General features: G+C 39.6%; 3 protein-coding genes across 5 annotated transcripts in view; 2 read left to right on the forward strand and 1 right to left on the reverse strand.

The window, feature by feature from the left end:
• Positions 1 to 18,034, forward strand: part of LOC118279920 (T-complex protein 1 subunit epsilon) — a 324,585-nt gene extending 306,551 nt beyond the window's left edge. For all 3 annotated transcript variants that reach the window (XR_007706701.1, XR_007706703.1, XR_007706702.1), the window contains one exon: positions 17,840 to 18,034. The gene's annotated coding sequence lies outside the window, so the exon portion shown is untranslated. The remainder of the gene's footprint in view (positions 1 to 17,839) is intronic.
• The window catches only part of LOC118279687 (histidine decarboxylase), a 121,796-nt gene that overhangs the window by 54,105 nt on the left and 47,270 nt on the right, over positions 1 to 20,421 (reverse strand). The window lies entirely within an intron of this gene.
• The window catches only part of LOC118279688 (serine protease filzig), a 30,553-nt gene continuing 17,309 nt past the window's right edge, over positions 7,178 to 20,421 (forward strand). Inside the window, exon 1 of the mRNA XM_050702309.1 lies at positions 7,178 to 7,610. Coding sequence (XP_050558266.1) covers positions 7,475 to 7,610 — 136 coding nt within the window. The 5' untranslated portion in view covers positions 7,178 to 7,474. The remainder of the gene's footprint in view (positions 7,611 to 20,421) is intronic.

A 20,421-nucleotide genomic window follows, 5' to 3' on the forward strand; every position in this document is an offset into this window, starting at 1 on the left:
GACGATACCTAAGTACGTGTGTCGCCTGGACAGTCACCGCTACCATCAGTTGACTGGACATCTACACTACATGAGCTGCTGTTTACATGTGAACATTAGCTCATGACGATACCTAAGTACGTGTGTCGCCTGGACAGTCACCGCTACCATCAGTTGACTGGACATCTACACTACATGAGCTGCTGTTTACATGTGAACATTAGCTCATGACGATACCTAAGTACGTGTGTCGCCTGGACAGTCACCGCTACCATCAGTTGACTGGACATCTACACTACATGAGCTACTGTTTACATGTGAACATTAGCTCATGACGATACCTAAGTACGTGTGTCGCCTGGACAGTCACCGCTACCATCAGTTGACTGGACAATTTCAAGTCACTGTTTACTTTCTGGTAGAAAGACCATGACATTGCTCTGCTGGTTTCCCAAAATATATGAAAGCGTGATATTATTACCACAAATATTTGCGGTGGATTACGAAACGTAATATTTTGTCATGACATTGGTTTAGCGTGAAAGTGTTCTGGTAAATATGACATCATGACTTTGGAGTAAAGAAAGTAAGTTTTTAATGTGTTTATTTTATTTTTATGGGGTAGGCAGTAGTGTAAGATGCATGTTATTTTAAACAGTGGATATTTTTTTCTTTTAACACGTGTCTTTTTTTAAAGGTGAATAAATCATAGAATGACTGTTCAGCCTCACCTGTCTGAAGGTCGACTTCTCCTGCCTGAGTTTAACCCACCTACGACCACGACGACGACCACACACGTTATCAGACTAACGTCACACCTTCTTATCCTTGAAGGGTTAGGCAGAGGTGCACATTACGGCACGTAATGCCGCTATACAATGTACACCCACTATTCATCATTTGTGTTATAAGTCCCATGTAATAGGGGGTAAACCTATAACCATATACTCCAGGCACACATTCAGAGACTCCGTGCTACTACTGAGAAATGTTTCGAAAAACTGAAAAATAAAACCAGTAGGCTTTTTGGGCAATACATTGCCCGACCCAGGAATCGAACGCCGAGACCCTTTGTTTGGCAGGCGCACTTACGACCACTTGACCAACAACGACGACGCAGTTAGTATTTATTAGACTGAACTTAAAAGTATAAGAATAATCAAGAAAATGCTTGTTCTTAGAAGAAAAATATTATATTCAATTCTGCAACCCCTTTTAAGTTCAAATAGTCATAATAATAAATTACATAATCATTCATTTTTATCATAACAAACCCAACACACTCAACAATCAACCTTACAACCACTAACCACAAGCTACAATTTCGCAAATCAACTGCTGTAACCGCGAAAGTGACGCTATCAAAACGGCACAGTAGTTAAATCTCCACTTTCTACCGACGGGTCGCGGGTTCAAATCCCACCTAAGGACAGATGGCCTACAGATTGCCGTGTCAGAGTGTTCGTGCAAGTAATTTGTAATTAGTTGCAGAAATCTTCGCGTCGGGTGTAAAGAGGTTACAAGGCTGACACACAGTGTGTAATACTGATGTTCAGTCATTCTATTGTTGTTTAGCATTTTTACTGAATAGGGAAGATGACTCATTTTTGTTTTAATGTCCGTCTTGTAGATTATTTTAAAATATTAGACACGTATTTTTATTTTCTTATGAAAACACAAACGTCTATTCAAGGTACGTTTTATATCTAGATAATATATCGTAATTGCTCCCGCTCCTAAACTTAGATTTCGTTTTTTCTAAGTATTGTTATATGACAATATACAAATTATAGTAAGGAGAGAGTGATTGTCAGTCAGACTCTTCCTGATTAAAAATCACGCCGTTCCTACTCCTATTTTTTTAGCTGGAGCCCCGGTAACACACTAAGAAGTCCGCAGCAGTAGAACCGTAAAGATGCTTAGGCTTATCATTTCTAATCAAAACTTGTGAAAAGAGATCTTTGCTCAGCAGTGGCCACTAATAGGCTGCTGATGATGATGATGATCAATGATAATCTGGTAACAAAAGCAGTCTGATGATGATGATGAATTGTACAAACATACATATCATCACGCCTTTAATCCCCGAAGGGGTAGGCAGAGGTGCACATTATGACATGCAATGCCACTGTACAATGTACACCCACTTTTCACAATTTATGTTGTAAGTCCCATGTAATATGTGGTGAGCCTATTGCCATATACCGGGCACATTTCCAGACTCCGTGCTACTACTGAGATTTTTTTTCGAAAATCTGAAAAAAGCCCAGTAATACTTTGCCCGGGAATCGAACCCGAGACCCCTTGTCCGGCAGTTGCACTTGCGACCACTCGACCAACGAGGCAGTCAGATGATAATTGTGATCAGTATAAACACACCTTTAATTTTAAAACCCAATGTAGAATCACCTCAACAATGCATTCAACCACAACCTGCCGGCATTATAAAGTCACAATAAGGTACCGTTCGCAAAAAACGATAGCCTTTAACAAAATACACTTTACTTGTGACTTGATGCTCAATGTCAAGTCGACGGTCAGCAAAAATGGCATTGGAGATGAAAAAATATATCCGGAGTTTTATTTTAATTACTTTAGTATTGTGATGTTTATGATTTTTTTTGGAAAGAATAGAAGAAGAAGCGCTGTGATAGAATAGGAGACGGCAGAGTAGAATACATTTTTATAGCCACGAGACGTCATGACCTGTCACTGCAGCTACGTATTGTCACTCATACACTTTTTTTAGACGTTGCCCCATAGTAGGATTTTCTCTAGTGTCGTGGGTGTGTTTACAAACATACAGTTTCACTGTCGTGGGTTACAAACATGCAAGTTTACATACACATATACCCGAAACATAATTTGTGGATCACACAAAGAAACGAGCTCGCTACACGTTGCGTGGCAGCAGGTTGCCTAGCCACCGCACCAACTGGCAGTCAAACTTGGCACTGTATAATGTAGGTACACCCACATTTCACAATTTATGTTGTAAGTCCCATGTAATAGGTGGTGAGCCTATTGCCATATACCGGGCATATTTCCAGACTCCGTGTTACTTTCTACTAAGATATTTTCGAATTTCCGAAAAAAGCCTAGCATTATTTTGCCCGACCCGGCAATGCCCGGCAGTCGCACTTACAACCATTCGGCCATCGAGGCAGTCACAACTATATGAGACCGTTTAATTTTTTTTTTATTACACCAAAACGCTAACACAACCCACACGAGTCAACAAAAAAAAAGTTGAACAATTATTTACTTTTTTTCTGCTGACGCTCCGTAAATATCGTACACAAACAAACTTTCTATTGTGCGAGCTGTGTCGAATACTTTATCGATAATAGCTAGGGATGTGCGTGTAGATTATCGATAGAGATAGAAGGATTTTTATCGAAATGTATTTTTGTCAGTGGAGTTTTTGCTTCTGTCATATTTTTTAAGGTATAAAGATAAATAAGGTAAACAAGCAGACGGATCACCTGATGGTAAGCAATCGCCGCTGCCCATGGACACTTGAAACACCAGTGGCGTTACAAGTGCGTTGCCGGCCTTTTGGGGGTTAGGAATTCAAGGGTTGTTGGGGAATCGGGTATTGGGAAGATTGGGAATGCGTAGCGTCCTGATGACGTCATCAGGACGTTACGCATTGCATGAAAGTATTCCTGATGACGTCATCCGGAATGCATACGATGCGTACGATGCGGACATGTAGATGCTCACCTCAAGTACTTAACAACATTTTTCCCACCACGAAAACATTTAATTCATCTACAAAAAACATCGATATCAACAAATCCCAACCCTACTAACCTAGCCATGACCTCCAAGCGAAAGTCCACTCTGTCAAAGAGAATAGTGATGTGCATTATAGTCGATAAAACGTATCGATATCGAAGTTACGACAAAAGTTGTAGAACCATTGATTTGGCACACTTTTGATATGTAAAAATGAAAGTTGACGATGATTAACTTCTTTATGTATGGATAACGGTCAATTGAGCCAGTATATTATGTTCTAAATAAATATTATAAAACCAGATTCTGACCGCGTGTTCGTTAGCCAAAAAGTATTTTACTTTCTTGCGATTTTGCTTTTTTTATGTCGTTATCCTGAGTTACTTGGGATGAGAGTCTATTTAGGCTCACCACCTATTACATGGGACTTAAAACACAAATGGTGAAAAGTGGGTGTACATTGTATAGCGGCATTACGTGTCGTAATGAGCACCTCTGCCTACACCTTTGGGGATAACGTTGCTTTTTTTAAAATTTATTCTTTGACTTTGACATTGAAGCCCAAAATCGGACATAAAGCTAAAGGTATGCATCACCGACAATTTTTTTCTTAGAATTATTTCTTAGTCTTTGTTAGCCTTTAAGTTTTGAATGACTAAAACGTGACCTTTCAGACTTGGCGTGACCTATCCGAACAATGTACTCAATGCATAGAAAGTGATTTCTGTTCCAATTAAATCTAGCATGGGAACTATTTTTTTTATACGTTGCTCCACTATGATTTCACATGCACATGACACCCAGACCCGAAACAACAATTTGTGATTTGCTCCGTGCGGGAATCGAACCCGCTACAGGTTGCACGGCAGCCGGTTGCCCAGTGCAGTCAAACTGGCGTTACCCTTTATGTATGGTGATCACTCATATATATGACTATGACTTAAATGAAACAACAAGGATTACTAGTCTACAGAAGCATAATACAACAAAATATTTTAACGAAAACCTAATATTTTAAAAATAAATTTTCTAACAAAATAAATAATAATTAAATTAATTAAATATAAAATTCAATATAAACATCTCCATGTTCCTTAATCACAGAAGAGCTGTAATGTTGTAGGTTATCTAGGAATGTTACGGGCATGCGGCAGTTGCAATACCGTATTTTGTAAAGAGTGTTTAAATTAGCTCAAACAGAAAAATGTAATGCTTATCTACTAGGCCTATTTCGCTCATTTTTCGTATATCGTCAGCCAAGATGATAACAAATATGTGATTTAAATTAAGTCATAAGAGGTTTCCCCATACGGTATCCAACGATATGAGAAAAGAAATTCATGACTACCATAATTATTGTACCGTTTGCATAGAATTAGCTCAATTTTGCTACCTCTTCGGCGCAGGAGTCGATCTACCGTGATTAGCCGGCGATATGACAGACATATGGTTGTCTCTTTCACTCGTATGGGTACATTATTGCTGTCCCACTCTAAACAGTTAATGAATTAAGTTTTATTGATCAATTTAGTATTCAGATCTGGATGTAAGATATGTTATAGCTTGCTAGCTGTTGTAGTTGTAGTTTTCTGTTATATTTATTTTGCTACGGATTTTCCTTATAACACTTAGACGATACTAGGTCATTAGGTCTCTAGTTTAAGTCCTAATAAGGTGGATGACTAATTTTTATTTCAATGTTCGTCTTATTGCCTGTTACGTATTTAATACCGTGTTTTTTTATGGTATAAGCCGGTAAACGAGCAGATGGATCATCTGATGGTAAGCAATCGCCGCCGCCTATGGACACCAGAAGCGTTACAAGTGCGTTGCCGGCATTTTGGGGGTTAGGAATTTAAGGCTTGTTGCGAAATCGGGGATTGGGAAGATTGGAAAGGGTGGTAATTGGGCCTCCGGTAACCTCGGTCATACAACGGAATACAACGCAAGCGTTGTTTCACGTCGGTTTTTTTTTGAGAGCGTGGTGCCACTCCGGTCGAGCCGGCCCATTCGTGCCAAAGCATGGCTCACCCACACTTAATTATTCATTGCCATACTTAATATAACTTGTCACTGGTTATATCATATTTTAGATCCCATCAAATGCCATTTAAAAGGGTAGCCAATTATCACATACCGAACACAGTTTCTGACTCAATAAAAACATGATCAAACTCAACAAATACTAAGCTCAAGACCCCATTTTTTCAAGGGGGAAAACACCCAATAACTTCTCCCGCCTTGGGCGAGGCTAGAGGGAGTGTCAGACTCTTACGGACTAAAAACCACCCCGTTTCTACTCCTGCTTATCGAGCCGGAGCCCCGGTAAACCCGCTAGGTAGTCCGCAGCTCCGGAAACTCAAGACCCTTTACTCAGCAGTCGTGCCTGTGACCACTGGATCAACGAGGTGGACATAACGTAGCGTGACGGTTACTTGTGTATCATTAGTTATTATAATAATAGCTGGGGGCCTACTCCGGTTCTTGAATCCTAAGTTTCGTTTAATTTTCGGCCGTGGGTTTTATTTGATTTACTATTAGAATTACTTGAAATAACGTTTTATTTTTAATTAATTTCATATCAAAGTTATTTATTTATCTTCATTTCATTCGTTCAGTTCGTTCGTCCACGAAAGTTCACAATTAATAGAATTGTAGTATGCAATCTGCGAAGTTTCGTCCGAAACTTCGTTTTTCGTTGAATTAGAGTAGGCCCCCTGGTATCTTTAGTCGGGAGCTTGTAGGAGATCCTAATTCCGAAATAAGGGTCGAAATAGTTGTAAGTTTAAGAGAGTGGATTTAGATTTTGTACGGTGTAGAGTAGTAAGATTATTTTTTAATTATTGATAGAGAATAGTGATTGTAATTGTTGATAATCTTCTTTAAATAAAAATATGAAGTACTATTTTGTTTATTAGATTTTTATTCAGGAAAAAGCGATTTGGGAAGATTTTACACAAAATAATTTCGGAAAAAAATCGGACCATATTTTTGGTCACCATAAACTTTCCTTTTTTTCTCGTCAACGAATGGAAAATAAGAAAAAAATCACAATGTCCCAAATTCACTGCCAATCTCTTCCTAAACTCTCTTATCTATGGCCAGATAACAAAAGAGGATGCTATTGCATTGTCTATGATAAATACCTGATCAATGATCAGACCACATTTCTAAAGTTGTCCGTTTCACCATTTCATCGTTAAAAAGAAATGTCTATCTATCTCGCTCTATCATATGTCTGTCTCTCACAATTTCTCATTTCACCGTTCACTTGTTTAACAAGTCTGTCCTAAGTATGCCAGAGTTGCATCAGGGATTTTAGAGCAAGCTATTTTAAGTTCTGTGTCGAGAAAGTTGTGGTTCAGTTTTCGATGGTAAGTGAAAGTTGGATGGGACTGTGTCACAGTAAGTTGTTGCTAGTAATATGTATGTTTCTTATTTTACAGTGTTAAGTTGGTCAGTTGGCTAGTAGGTTCGCAGTTGTGACGGCGGGCGGACGTCTCGACAAACTGTTGAAAAGCATTTTAAAATAATTACGAGAAAAATGCCGAAAAAATCTCGTGGACGCCGTTGATAAAATAAGATCACCATTTATATAGAAAAAAACAATAATAATGAAAACAATGTGAATGAATGTGTTTTGAAAATCGAACGTCAGTTATAAAAAAAAAATTGATTTGTTTTTTTTTTATTTTATTTATATATTAAGTTTTAAATTTTGAGCGCGCGCGCGAATTTAAAATTAAACGTCAAAATGACAGTTCGAAAGTGGTTCAAATTTGGAAAATCGTTGCGGAGTAGTGATGTGAAAATGTTGTTTTTGATTTTAGTGACTATATCTGTATTGGACAATTTGCCCTTATCTTGTAAGGGCGAAGAATATAACAGAGGTAAGCTTTAATTAATATAAATATTAACTAAATAAATCCATTCGAAGCTACACTTTGGAACGAGCTCTTAACTTCACTGACGAACTTACTGACAGATGGTTATTTATTTCTTTATTTTGGTTTAATTGGAATAAATGATTTGTACTTAACTTTGACTAAAGATCTTCAGTTCAATATTTTGTAAGAAAAAGTGTGCCTCAATAAACAAATCTAGATAATTAATGTAAGTCGCTGTAAAGTATACTTACTACCAATAGCCAATAACTACTTACTCCAACCAAAAAAAGGAAAGAGAATTTCCCACTAAGACCTCTAAAAAAAACAACAAACAAACAATTCTAAATTCAAACATTCCACGAAAACAACCGACAAAAGAACTTCACTATTCACTATGACAGATAAAAAAAATAAGTAATAATCATAGACAAATATCATAATCATAAAGCAACCTGTTCACGTTGCGCGATGGCGCGAAAGTTGTGACCGTCCGTGAGAAATATGTCACTGTGACAGCTGTGTATAGACGGCTTTAGTGATAGATAAAATGAATTATCATTTATGTACTTTCATAAATTACCTGTATTTTATTATGTACACGTATAAATTACTGCCATATTCGTCAAGTAGTGGCCGGTTATGGCCAAATATGGTGCCTCGGGTTTTAAGTTTTACGGTTTTTGTAATTGTCAGTAATTAATGTGAAGATTGGGCCCGGAGTATGAAAGGGCAGAGCCTTTTATGAAGTAAATGGGATTCTTAAGAAAATTATAGAAAAGTGTGTGTCGAAAGAAAAACTAATGAAATGCCCTACCCGGGAATACTTGAAATTCCTAGTTCGACTGACAATTACACTTACAAGTTACAATCTATATTAACTGGTAGTGACAGTCCTTGGTCTTACACATAAGACACAACGTCACGCCTTTCAACCCCGAAGGGGTAGGCAGAGGTGCACATTACGGCACGCAATGCCACTATACAATGTACACCCACTTTTCATTATTTGTGTTATAAGTCCCATGTAATAGAGGGCCCTATTGCCATGTACTGGGCCCAAGTCCAAACTTCGTGCTACTACTGAGTTTTTTTTCAAATAACCGAAAAAAACTCAGTAATACTTTGCCTGACTCGGGAATCGAACCCGAGACCTCTTATCCGCAGTCGTACTTGCGACCACTTGGGCAACGAGGCGGTTAAGTAAGAACGTATTCGTAGACAACACAATATATTATAATGATGACATAAAACAATGAACAAAAAGTCACTATTTAAAACATTCTAACACGCTTCTGCCTATCCGTTTAGGGAGTATGAGATGAGTACGTAATGTTAACTTACAATTTAGGTCTTCTTACCCCACACAGATTTACAAAACAAACGTTAACTTGGATGCGGTTTGTTTAAACCATAGTCTGCTAAGTGTGCGGTTAAACCATTTGCCAGTATGTTCAGTTAACTATGACAGTTAGTGGACATTTACCTGCTTTAGTAGTTAACAATGAAAGTATGTTTTTGAAATCACAATGTATTTTAATAGGTAGTACTCGAAAAGTAATATGCTTATGTCGTATTATTTTTTTATGGTATAAGCCGGTAAATGAGCTGATGTATCGCCTGATGGTAAGCAATCGCTACCGCCCATGGACACCCAAAACACTAGAGGCGTTACAAGTGCGTTGCAGGCCTTTTGGGGGTTAGGAATTTAAGGGTTATTTGGGAATTGGGTATTGGGAAGATGCTGCGGATGTTATACGAGTAGCTAAGCTGTGAAACTATGTGACCGGTTCCACTGATACTAAGCTATGTAGCTGTGCGAGTAAGATATGCCGCCGAAAAGTAGCTGCACGAGGAAGATGCGCAGCTCGAGTATGCGATGTATCGATAGTAGGGAAGCTATCCATAGCACATATCCATAGTACGCATCCATAGCACGCATCCATAGCACACATCTTAGTTGAACCTTATCTTAGTTGCACACGCAAAAAACAAACCTTAGTTGAACCCCATTTCCACCAGTACCAAACTATGTGTACCAATGAACATAATTGGTGGAAGCCAAACGCATCCACAGCAACATATCACAGCACATCTCTGGTGGAAAAGCACCCAAATACTTATAACATTTACCTATACCTTATATGGCAACGTTAATGTATTACGATTAATGTATATGCAGGATGATTTATTACTGAAAGTCCTACTTTCTCCTTTATACATTTAGTGCCTCAATGCTGTAGTGGTTTGATGACCCTTGCTTACGGCGCGTCGTTTTCTGCGTGCGACTCAAAGAGCCATCAGACCACCACAGATAGGGCAGCAGGGATAATGCCGATCCGGAGTCGCGTACTGCCTAGCAGGTTACCGGGGCTCCGGATCAAAAAGGAAGAGTAGGAACGGAGTGGTTTTTAGTTAGTAGGCTAACATTCTTTCTCGGCTCGCCTAAGGCAGGAGAAGTCGTTTGATGATTTTCCGCGCTTCGGGACAAATATGCACTTAAATGTCTTGATAGAAATTACTTAGTATTTATTTAAGTAATTATACGTTACTTAAAAGCACCTACTTAAGCCATTATCATTACCAGCCCGTGTCAGTTCACTATTTAACTATGGATCTCCTCCATTTAATAGGGTTTGCCATAATCCTCACGTTTTACATAGATGACTTTTATTTAAGGGGGAAAAACATCCAATCCAATCCTTCTCCCACATTGGGCTAAGCGAGAGGGAATGCCAGACTGATTAAAAACCACCCCGTTCCTACTTCTGCTTTTCAGCCGGAGGCCCGGTAACCTGCTCATGGGTGACTTGGAGATCGTACTTAAAAACAATCAGAATGATTAAAGAGCGCTGCTTGTCAGTCTCAGTCAAATAAATATGTAGCAAACACAATAATTCTACTAATTTGAAAGTAATATCAACATATATAACCAAAAAAATATGTCGCAATAATTATATTAATTACGTTGTGGCGACACTCTGACAAGTGACAAGTGACAAGTAACAGATGACAGAAGTCACACATAGACTATCGACAAGCAAATCAATGGATGACGTCACAAATATCCTGCATCGCACATATTAAGTTTACATGCGAATTAACACGGATAGAAAATCCCAACGAACAACAGTTGGGCAGAAAGCCCGCCAGGCTGATCACCTCGCCTGGTCGGAGGATCCTCCTTTTCTTAGGGAACTTTACTCTCTGTTCCCTAAAGTGGTGACCCCGACGTGATTGAAAGCAACCTTCACGGAGCAGATCAGCACCGTCATCCTTATCGCCACCTCCCTCACCCATCACTTCTCCGCTGAGCGGTAATCAAGTCGCAGCCAACCAGCATCCTCGGCCTCATCAGGGACCACCACACGCTACATCGAAGATATGCAGCCTGGTTCTTCCCTACGGCCTCATCAGCGTCTAGGCACAGCATTCTCTGCACACGGTCTGAGGACACCTTCCTCCCGTCAACGCAGACTACTACGCCACTACGCACCTACCCTCGCAGCATCTATTCCCCGACTCACTGTGGGACACTGCGAGCCTCACTACTCCGACTCACTGGAGTATCGCCCTGCACCGCTCACCCGACTCACTGGGCATTCAGCGGCACAGTTCCGACTCACTGGAACTAGGGACATTCGACACTGGCTCTGGCACCGCTCATCTCAAGCATCGACAGCCGTCTCAACAGGATCGACCTCCGGTCTTGGGGGGGAGTGATGTGGCGACACTCTGACAAGTGACAAGTGACAGATGACAGAAGTCACACATAGACTATCGACAAGCAAATCAATGGATGACGTCACAAATATCCTGCATCGCACATATGAAGTTTACATGCGAATTAACACGGATAGAAAATCCCAACGAACAACAGTTGGGCAGAAAGCCCGCCAGGCTGATCACCTCGCCTGGTCGGAGGATCCTCCTTTTCTTAGGGAACTTTACTCTCTGTTCCCTAAAACGTTAATATAAAAAATATTCGCCAAGCCAGAGCAGTCACATCACTATTCGGACCACGTAACAAGAAACCCGGTTACACATCGGAACTGGTCACAACACTAATGGGTCCACTTTTTCGGTCGACCGAAAGAGGTTGATTAAAATTCGAGTTAAAAATTTTAAGTCGGTACCTAACGGATTGGTGTAGGAATCGGACCTTGTTTTACTAAGGTTTTAAAGTCCGAATCTTAGGGTTGAGTTTTAGTAATTGTGGTTTAATGATGCAAGATAAAATAAAGAGACACGATACGACCTTCAAACCTTCAAGAACAGAGCGTATTCCCCTCTAAAAGGCCGGCAACTCACCTGTAGCTCCTCTGGTGTAGCGGCGCTGATCACTTACTATCAGGTGATCCATCTGTACGTTTGCCACCTATTCCATAAAAAAGAGACACTATTTGTCTACAGAAAATGAAGTCTGAAGAAAACGTTTTATTAGGAAGGTAAAATAATTAATTATGCTCTAAAAACATCTTTCAACATTAAAATCGTTTCTAGCGTTAAAAATATCATAGGATGCACTAAAGTAAATTAAATTATGATCTGGAAAAATCATTCAATATTTATACTTATTAATTTTTAGCTTCAAAAATGTTCTGAAAAATGTTGTTTTTCCAATAAATAAGCCCATAACAGCTTGGAAACCTCTTAAACAAATTCCTAAAAAAACATATTTTCTGTATAATAAAGGACTAGAATTTATCCGGAGCTGTGGACAACCTAGCGGGTTTACCGGGGCTATGGCACGAAAAGTAGGAGTAAGAACGGGTTAGTCTGACCCTCCCTCTTGCCTAGCCCAAGTTGGGAGAAGGAAAGACTTCTCCAAAGGGATGGTTTTCCCCTCTTAAAAAAGCCACACCTAAACAATTTTTTTCGGAACAAAATCGTTACCAACCTTAGTTTCAGTAATCATTAATTGTCTCTGAGTATGGTTGCAAGAAGAATTTTTTAATTAATTAAAAGACAACAATCTTGTGGGACTCGAACCCTACATTATCTGATTACCCGAGAATCTTGTTACCGAGTTACTGTCATTGTTTTAGCATCGTTTCGGCAGAAATAACGGTGCCTGTAGTGATGGGAATGAGATCAGAAGAAATTCGGTGTTTTTATTTAATTATCGAGTTGTTATTTACTTAAGAAAGAAATGTACGATATGCTTGAGAGAATGAGAGAACTATCTTAAATATTGTATAGTAACATATTGTATAGAATAAAGCAGTGTAGATAAGTTTGGGAAAACGAAAAAAAATGGTAGTAGAATGGAACCCATACAATAGCAAAAAATATGGAAAGATAAATCCGGATCAGGCATCAAAATTATAGGCGATCTGATTCTGGTTCCTTTTTGTTCCTCTACACTACACATCAACAGCTATAAGTGACCACTACTGACCAAAAGCCTCCTCCATACGGAGAGGGTTTGAGCATTAATCACCACGCTTGCTCACTGCCGGTTGGCGATTTCATACTTATAATTAGATACCGTAAGCCCAGGTTTCCTCACGATGTTTTCCTTCACCATTTGTCAGCGATGTCTCAATAATCTTAGAAAGTCCATATAATTTGGAAAAAAGTCACATTGGTACTTGCCGTTTGGTACCGCTTCGAAGGTTTTGAACCCGCACCTTCACGTATGAGAAGTGGACATCTTAAACCTCTTAAGCCCTTATTACCTTATTAACTGATAAGGTATTATTCAGTTTGTTATCTAAATCTCTGCTTTAATTCGTGTGGTTGACAGCACTTAACAAAATCTTTAAAAAACTATAAATACGTAACTAGGTCCTGAAAAGTATGACACTATTTTATATCAACTTTAAAAATGTGGTACACATTGTGTAATCGAAATAAATCATTAGGTATTTTGAAATATACCTACTTGCATATCAAGACTAATAAATTACAAGTTTTCACTTTCCAAAAAAAACGCGAAATGTTATCAAAAACACAACCAGACAGACAGTAACACAATAAATTCTTGTTAAAACCAGGTTAACAGCGTACAGTTAAATTTTGAACCGAGTTGGAATACTTTAGTTATCTCTGGTCGCCCGCACATTAACTGACTCATGAGTTTAACCATTCAGTTGACCGATAATGACTTAACTAAACTTTCGTTGGTATGTTTTAACTTTTTACTGTTTTTGTTAGTGGTGTTATTGCCTCGTTGGTCGAGTGCAACCACTCGACGGGGTCTCGGGTTCGATTCCTGGATCGAGCAAAGATTGTTGGGCTTTTTTTGGTTTTGAAAATTTCTTATGAGTAGCACGGAGTCTGAAATTGTGCCCGGTATGTCATTAGGCTTTTTTAAGGGGGAAAGTCATCCAATGACTTCTCCTACGGCGAGAGAGAGTGTCAGACTCTTACTGACTAAAATCTTATGTTTCGGCTTTGAGCCAGAGCACCGGTAACCTGTTATGTTGTATATTTGGCAATCCTTATGCGCTGTTTGGGTACAATAGACTGTTCATTATTTAAGTAATGATACTGCCATGGGCGGTAGCAATTGCTGATTGCATACCATCAAGATCACCTGAATAAGCGGAGACGGATCACCGACTGCTCGTTTACCGCAACAGGCAACCCGAGCCGAAGTCTACATAGGTTGTATAATTACAATCAATGCTACTAGTTAATCAGCGAATGTCATTAGCAGTTTGTGTCCGACACAAGAGTCACATAGCTTTGCACAGTCGAGTCGGACTCTTACAATAGAATTCTCAAATAAATTGTACCAAGTTCAAGTTATGAGAACAAGCTATGAACAAATAAATGTACCAAGTTCAAGATATGAGAACAAACGGTGAACAAATGTACAAGTCGAGGACGGCTCGAAAGTAAATGTTTGGGTCATCGAAAGTGAAACTGTACAGCAGTATACAAATACAGGTGTACTCGGGCGGCAGAACTAGGTTTATAGACGGTTTTGTGGGACGATTTGTTGATTATGTCGGAGACATTTGTGTTTTGTAGGTTTAATATTTTGTTTCAGTGGTTTTTTTGCGAAGTAGTAGGTACGCTTGCTCTCGTTTTTCGAGTTTTTTTTTTTTTGAGTGAGAAAATCATCCTATGACTTCTCCCGCCTTGGGCGAGGCGAGAGAGAGTGTCAGACTCTTACTGACTAAAAACCACCCCGTTCCTTCTCCTGCTTTTCGAACCGGAGCCCCGGTAAACCCGCTAGGTAGTCCGCAGCTCCAGATCAGGACGCTTGCTCTCTGGGGAATTAAAAATATGACATGAAATTATGTTACTTAATTTTTTTTTGTAATGTCTATAAATATTTCATTTGTTTATTTTCATTAAATTGGAGTTGGTTCTATTCGATTTATTAACTGTAAATGAATTATATTACCAACACTATATTATACTATCATGTTTATTGACTTATTTTATTATAATAAACGTTGCCCCACCATAGGATTTTCTCCTGTGTCGTGGGTGCGTTTACAAGCATACAATTTGACATACACATCACACCCAGACCCGAAACAACAATCTGTGGATCACACAAAAGTTGTGGGGGAATCGGACTCTGCTACACGTTGCATCGGCAACCAGTTGCCCAGCCACTGCGTCAACCGTGCAGTCAATTATTTAACGTAATAATATTGATTTTGTCAATATTGTTAGGAGTTTTATGTTATTTTATAACACGCATTTTTCACTAGTTAAATTATTCATAATTATCTTATAGGGGTTTTTTTGAGGGGGAAAATCATTAAATTAGACTTTTCAAGGAGTATCAGACTCTTACTGACTAAAATCATGACCATCGTAATTCACAGAACACAGATTTAAACCACATTTTTGAAGAAAAATTTCGACATGTTTGACGAGTTATATGTACTAATATTAAAATGCTTTTCTACCAATCTCTTTTTAAAATATAAAATCGTGAGTAAAGCTTTTTGGCGAAAAGTAAAAATTTCACCTTATCACCGCGTTGCATGATGCATGCTTATGACTTACGTTAATGGTATGTATCAGAGAAAGTTTTCTCAAAATTTCTGCCCGGTAACAGAATCTGAGACTACTGTGGAATTTCGGACGGACTATAAAAAAATAAATAAATTGTCGTGTTGGAGGCCCGGAGGTTTAAAATGCTCACTTCTCATGTCTGGGTGTGCGGGTTCAAAATCAACTAACTACAAGTACCGATGTGACTTTATCCAATCTACCCGCAAAGCGACAAGCCACTAGTATTTAGATGAGAGCTATTATTAAATATTGAACCTTGTTACCATCTGACAACTGGACAATTTCTTATCTTGTTAGAATTCCCGTAGTTAGGTCATATTTTAACTTTGTGAATGTATCCCTTATTTTGAGGAGGGAAAATCATCCAAAGACTTCTCCCACCTTGGGTGAAGCGAGGAGTGTCAGACTCTTACTGACTAAAAACCACCCCGTTCCTACTCCTAGTTTTCAATCCGGGTCCCCGGTAAAGCCGTAGATCGCAGGTAATTTGAAGTTGTGCCTGATATTTGGTGATAGGTCGGTTCTTTATAACTTCTTAAATGAATAAATTATTGATCTGCAATATATCCAGCATCTTCTGGAGATTTGAATTTGGTTGCCGAGATCAGTAAATTATACTTACAAGTACCAAACGACTTCATAACCTCCGAACCACGACAGAGATCATAAAACACATCAACTTTCAACAAACACGACAACCTCACACATTTTCCTTTTAATATGACATTTCGTAAATATTACATGTACATACATACATACAAACAGACGTACTAACATGACATTTATATGAAGTAGAGCGAGTAGTATTTACTTTTAACTTAAAACAGTGAAAGTTTAGAAAATGCTTTTACAAATTGAATTATCTATGTGCAGTCAACGCAACCTTACTATACTTTCCTTGTTACTTAACTGCGGAGAAATGGGAGGTCATGCGTTTTAATGTACTACAAGACAGCTTTTTTTTTTTTTTTTTTTTTTTATGGGGGGAAAATCAACCAATGACTTTCTCGCCAGGGCAAGGCGAGAGGGAGTGTCAGACTCTTACTGACTAAAAACCACCCCGTTCCTACTCCTGCTTGTCGAGCCGGAGCCCCGGTAAACCCGCTAGTTAGTCCGCAGCTCCGGATTAAGCTTATAACTACTGGGCCCCATCTGTGGTGGTCTGATGGCTCTTTAACGCTCGCGGAACGCAACGCGCCGCAGCAGGTCTGGTTCTGGTCGGGCGTCAGCTACCCTTGCTCGCCGTCCGCAGACACTTACACGGAGATCGTCACGCGATCACGCACGGAGTGTCTTTCGCGTCGGCTGGGACGTGAGGAAGTTCGTTAAATATTCATGCGTCCCGCCTCCTCCTTAACTAGCGTAACTGCTTCGCAGAAGCAGAAGACGGTATCCCAGTCCCCCTCGTTCCGCACCATGGCCTGAACTAAGGCCGGACGCGAGAGTATTTCGCCGTCGCCGATCACTTCCCTGAGGGCACGGCGGTGTTCAGCCCACGCAGGGCAGACCGCAACCGTGTGTTCCACCGTGTCCTCCGGGCGGTCTTCGCAGTGATGACACCCGGGCGTTTCCTCCCGCCCAATCAAAAACAGGAACCTACCGAAACTCCCATGTCCGGTAGGTGAGGACGCCATGGCGCCTCTCTAGCCACTCCTCAAAGAGGGGACTTACCGCTGCAATGACAGCGAGCCCAACTACAAGACAGCTGAGAGGATAATTCTGTCAAATACAACGTTAACCTCGTGAAAATAGGACTTAAAGTCGGATAACAGCAACTCTATTTCTATATCAAGCGTACGGTATTCCTTTAAAAGTCCGGCAATGCAGTTGTGACTCTGTGACTCCTCTGGTGTTGCGGGTGATGGGCAACGCTAGCTAATCGCTTACCATCAGGTGACCTGTCTGCTCGTTTGCCTCCTATTCCATAAACTCTTTATAGGTAGTGTAGAATTTGTCCGGTCAACTTTCATAAAAAAACTCTTTATAGCTTATGTAGAATTTGACCAGTCAAGAAGGCTGGAGCGAGGTTTAATATCCAGGTGATACGTACTTAGGTCACGAGCTCATGTAAACAGCAGCTCATGTAGTGTAGATCTCCAGTCAACTGATGGTAGCGGTGACTGTCCAGGCGACACACGTACTTAGGTATCGTTATGAGCTAATGTTCACATGTAAACAGCAGCTCATGTAGTGTAGATGTCCAGTCAACTGATGGTAGCGGTGACTGTCCAGGCGACACACGTACTTAGGTATCGTCATGAGCTAATGTTCACATGTAAACAGCAGCTCATGTAGTGTAGATGTCCAGTCAACTGATGGTAGCGGTGACTGTCCAGGCGACACACGTACTTAGGTATCGTCATGAGCTAATGTTCACATGTAAACAGCAGCTCATGTAGTGTAGATGTCCAGTCAACTGATGGTAGCGGTGACTGTCCAGGCGACACACGTACTTAGGTATCGTCATGAGCTAATGTTCACATGTAAACAGCAGCTCATGTAGTGTAGATGTCTAGTCAACTGATGGTAGCGGTGACTGTCCAGGCGACACACGTACTTAGGTATCGTCATGAGCTAATATTCACATGTAAACAGCAGCTCATGTAGTGTGGATGTCCAGTCAACTGATGGTAGCGGTGACTGTCCAGGCGACACACGTATTTAGGTATCGTCATGAGCTATGTTCACATGTAAACAGCAGCTCATGTAGTGTAGATGTCCAGTCAACTGATGGTAGCGGTGACTGTCCAGGCGACACACGTACTTAGGTATCGTCATGAGCTAATGTTCACATGTAAACAGCGGCTCATGTAGTGTAGATGTCCAGTCAATTGATGGTAGCGGTGACTGTCCAGGCGACACACGTACTTAAGTATCGTCATGAGCTAATGTTCACATGTAAACAGCAGCTCATGTAGTGTAGATGTCCAGTCAACTGATGGTAGGAAGAATGACTTTTTTTTTAAATAGTAACAATGGAGTTTCATTCTCGTTTTTCTCCATTCGAAACCACACTTTGATACGAGCATCTAGCTTCACTTACAGACTGACAGACAATTCAATTTGACGTTTAAAAAAGAGCCAAATTATGGATTAATTGAAACTAGTGGTCGCCTAGTGGTCGAAATTCGACCATATACGATTTAATTTACAATACCACTTAACATACGTTCAAGGATAATTTTTATTTAACTCAAACTCAAACAAACTCTTTTATAAAACTCTATTCATATGAGACGTGAAAATATCATCGCCAAGCGACAAAGCCCTTTAAATAAATAAAAAAATGTCTATCGATTTTGACGTTTTGTCAAATACGATCAGATACTATGCATGTGTGTGTAATGGTTTATTTATTGATTTAATGTACTTTATAAGCATTATTTTTGAAAAATATTAGCGTTCTGTACTTCTCCTACACATAAACTATAAGTGTACCAAATTTTATGCTCCTACGTCCGCGCAATTTTCGTAAAAAGCGGTCCAAAGTTTTTGCATCACGTATTAATATAAAGATAAATGCTTTGAATTTGACTGTTTAACAGTGGGTCCAAATTATTTTTTCTTTTTGCGTATATACAAAGGGCTATATATTTTTATTGAACTAGAAAGTACCTTAATTAATTATTTTAAAGAAAAACATTAGTTCTAATTAATTAGTCTGAGAAATTAAAAGAATAAAGTAAAGTATATCGTCTAATTAATTTCTATTTTTGTTTGTTTCTTTGTATTCTACACATTGTATTGTAGACTATTATATTTATATGTAGGTATAGTGATAGTTAATTTTCCATTATAATCATCTTGATTTGTTAAGTGTGGGAGAGCCATACTTCAGCACGAATGGGCCGGTTTGACCGGAGTGATACCACGGCCTCACGGAAACCGATGTGAAAAAACGCTCGTATTGTTTTGTTTGGGGGAAAATCATTAAATTACTTCTCCCGCCTTGGGTGATGCGATAGCGAGTATCAGATTCTTAGTGACTAAAAACCACCCTGTTGTTTCTCCTGCTTTTCGAGCCGGAGCACCGGTAAACCCGCAGCTAGGTAGGCTAGGTAGTCCGCAGCTCCGGAAGATATAACATTGATAAGTAAGTAATCGAGTATCTGAGATGTACAATTATGTGTTGGTTCGTGAGACTGCGGCGGGTATGCGTTTCTACCACGCTCCGTTTGGTAGATAGGTTAGCTTCCGCTATCGTTGAGAGTAGGGTGGGAGTGACATCCCTCTGGAATTTTATACGCTTTTTTTTGTATAAGTATGAGTTTTTTTTTTTGTATGTATTTTGGTAACTCGTTAATTGGTATAAAGAGTAATTGTGTATTATATAAGTGTGGGAGAGCCATGCTTCGGCACGGCTTCAGAAAACCGACGAGAAACAACGCATGCGTTGTGGTTTGTTGTGTAAGTGAGGTTATCGGAGGTCTAATCCCTTCCGAATCTTCTCAATCCTCGATTCCCCAACAACTCTTAAATTACTAACTTCCAAAAGGCCGGCAACGCACTAGTAACGCCTCTGGTGTTTTGGGTGATGGACGACGGCGATTGCTTACCATCAGGTGATTTGTGTGCTAGTTTACCAGCTTATCATAAAAAATGCCACTGACTAACGGCGATGGAAAACATCGTGAGGAAATTTGGGCTTATAATATCTAATTATAAGTTTAAAATCAAGCATGGTGATAAATGCTCAAACCTTCTCCGGATGAGAAGAGGCTTTGGTCAGCAGTGGCTACTTTAAGGCTGTTGATGTGTGATTGTGGTCTACGATTTTAGACATAATAATTATATCTATGTATGATTGTATGTAAGTACTTATAAGTAGGTA

This window comes from Spodoptera frugiperda, chromosome 22, assembly GCF_023101765.2.
Source record: "Spodoptera frugiperda isolate SF20-4 chromosome 22, AGI-APGP_CSIRO_Sfru_2.0, whole genome shotgun sequence".
NCBI classification, from domain to species: Eukaryota; Metazoa; Arthropoda; class Insecta; order Lepidoptera; family Noctuidae; genus Spodoptera; species Spodoptera frugiperda.